The sequence below is a fragment of the Rattus norvegicus genome, chromosome 3, assembly GCF_036323735.1.
Source record: "Rattus norvegicus strain BN/NHsdMcwi chromosome 3, GRCr8, whole genome shotgun sequence".
Taxonomy (NCBI): Eukaryota; Metazoa; Chordata; class Mammalia; order Rodentia; family Muridae; genus Rattus; species Rattus norvegicus.
This window is the reverse complement of record NC_086021.1, coordinates 94,650,768-94,652,524: the sequence shown is the minus strand read 5'-3', so window position 1 is coordinate 94,652,524 and position 1,757 is coordinate 94,650,768. Positions and strand designations below refer to the sequence as shown.

Genomic DNA, 1,757 nt, shown 5'->3' with positions numbered 1-1,757 from the left:
ATTAAAATTTTAAGATTCTAAAATAGTTTGGAATTTTAATGTGCTTTGAAGTCACCCTTCTATCACCCCAAAAAATTTAATATGAAAAACATTATTCATTCTCAATTGAATAGTACATTTTCATTTTGGTACTTCCTATTTCCATCTACCCTACTCTTTTTGAATGAGCAGTTGATATTCAATAATTAAATATTGTTTTCAGAGACACTCTTTTTTACTATATGAATTTGTGTAACATACTAAAAGTTAACTGTTTCTCTTCTGAAAAATCTCTTTTGACACCAAACCTTTTTTATAGCCTTTTTCATCTCTGTATTTCTTAAAGTATATATAAGGGGATTGAACATAGGAGCAATGATTGTATAAAATAGAGCGAAGATTTTGTCCTCAGGGAAAGTAGTAGGAGGTCTAAGGTAAGCAAAGATGGAAGGTCCAAAGAATAAAATGACCACAGTGATATGGGATCCACATGTAGAAAGAGCTTTGTGTCTTTGTTCCGCAGAGTAATTCCTTAATGTGAACAGTATAACCACATATGAACCAAATAAGAGAACAAAGGTTACCAAAGCTATCAGTCCTGAATTGGCAACAACGAGCATACCAGCAATGGTGGTGTCAGTACAGGCAACTTTCAGCAAAGGGAAAATGTCACAGTAGTAGTGGTCTATTTCATTGGGGCCACAGAAGGGCAAGCAGATTAGCAAACAAAACTGAGAAAAGGAGTGTGCAGCCCCACCAACCCAAGAGACCAAGATCAAGACATGGCATTTGCTTCTGCTCATGATGAGCATGTAGTGGAGAGGCTTGCAGATGGCCACACAACGGTCAAAGGCCATGGCTGCTAGGATTAAGACTTCAATAATGCCAAAAAAGTGCATGGCAAAGACCTGTAGCATACAGTTTGTATAAGAGATATATTTTCTTCTCACAAGCAGATCTCCAATCAGTTTGGGTGTCACACAGGAGGTATAGCAAATGTCCATAGAAGATAAATGACTGAGAAAATAGTACATGGGTTGGTTAAAAAGAGAACTGCATCTGACAGAGATAAGGATCACCAGATTCCCAGACAAGATGGCAAGGTAACAGAAGGAGAAGAACAGGAAGCAAAACACTTCAATGTTCTGCTTAGAAGACAGTCCAATGAGAAGAAATTCTGATATGTTCCTCTTGCATTCCATTTATTGTACTCTGTAGAGAAATAGTTATCTATGGAAAAGAGAAATTCAGAAGCAACAATTCAACTGGATCACTGAACCATGTAAACAAGAATGATAAATCATCGATAATTCCAAACAAAGCATACAAGGCAATCAGTTCAAAAATTAATTATTTTGTTGCTGTTAAATCATATTTTTGTGTAATAGCTTATATTATTTTGTTAAATATTCTAATCATTGATAACATAAAATGTTTTAAAATTTAAAAATAAGTTAAAATTACTGAACTCTTTCAATTGTATTATTTTTATTCATAATAATATGAAACAGTTATAATCAGTTAATACTATGTAGAGAATTTATTTCCTTTATTATTTAACTTATATAGTTTATACACATAAAAATTTTACTTTACAGATCATTTTCTTCTCAGAACATATAATAAAAATTTAATTTTCAATAGATATTTTTATTGCATATTCTATCATTAAAATAAGGATGTATATGATTGGTATATGTTGAAAACATAAAATAATGAGAAATTGATTTATAGTTTACAAAAATGTACTGTGCTGGCTATGTAACGAGATCATTTAA

The 1,757-nt window shown here is 32.2% G+C and overlaps 1 protein-coding gene across 1 annotated transcript; it reads right to left on the bottom strand.

The window, feature by feature from the left end:
* Positions 1 to 239: 239 nt before the first annotated feature.
* Positions 240 to 1,181, bottom strand: Or4p22 (olfactory receptor family 4 subfamily P member 22). Its single transcript, NM_001000340.1, has one exon. The coding sequence runs from the start codon at positions 1,179 to 1,181 to the stop codon at positions 240 to 242; it is 942 nt and encodes a 313-aa protein (NP_001000340.1).
* Positions 1,182 to 1,757: the final 576 nt, after the last annotated feature.

Bases quoted from the DNA above. Each gene is read 5' to 3' on its own strand.
- Or4p22 (NM_001000340.1), bottom strand. From the start codon at position 1,181: ATGGAATGCAAGAGGAACATATCAGAATTTCTTCTCATTGGACTGTCT.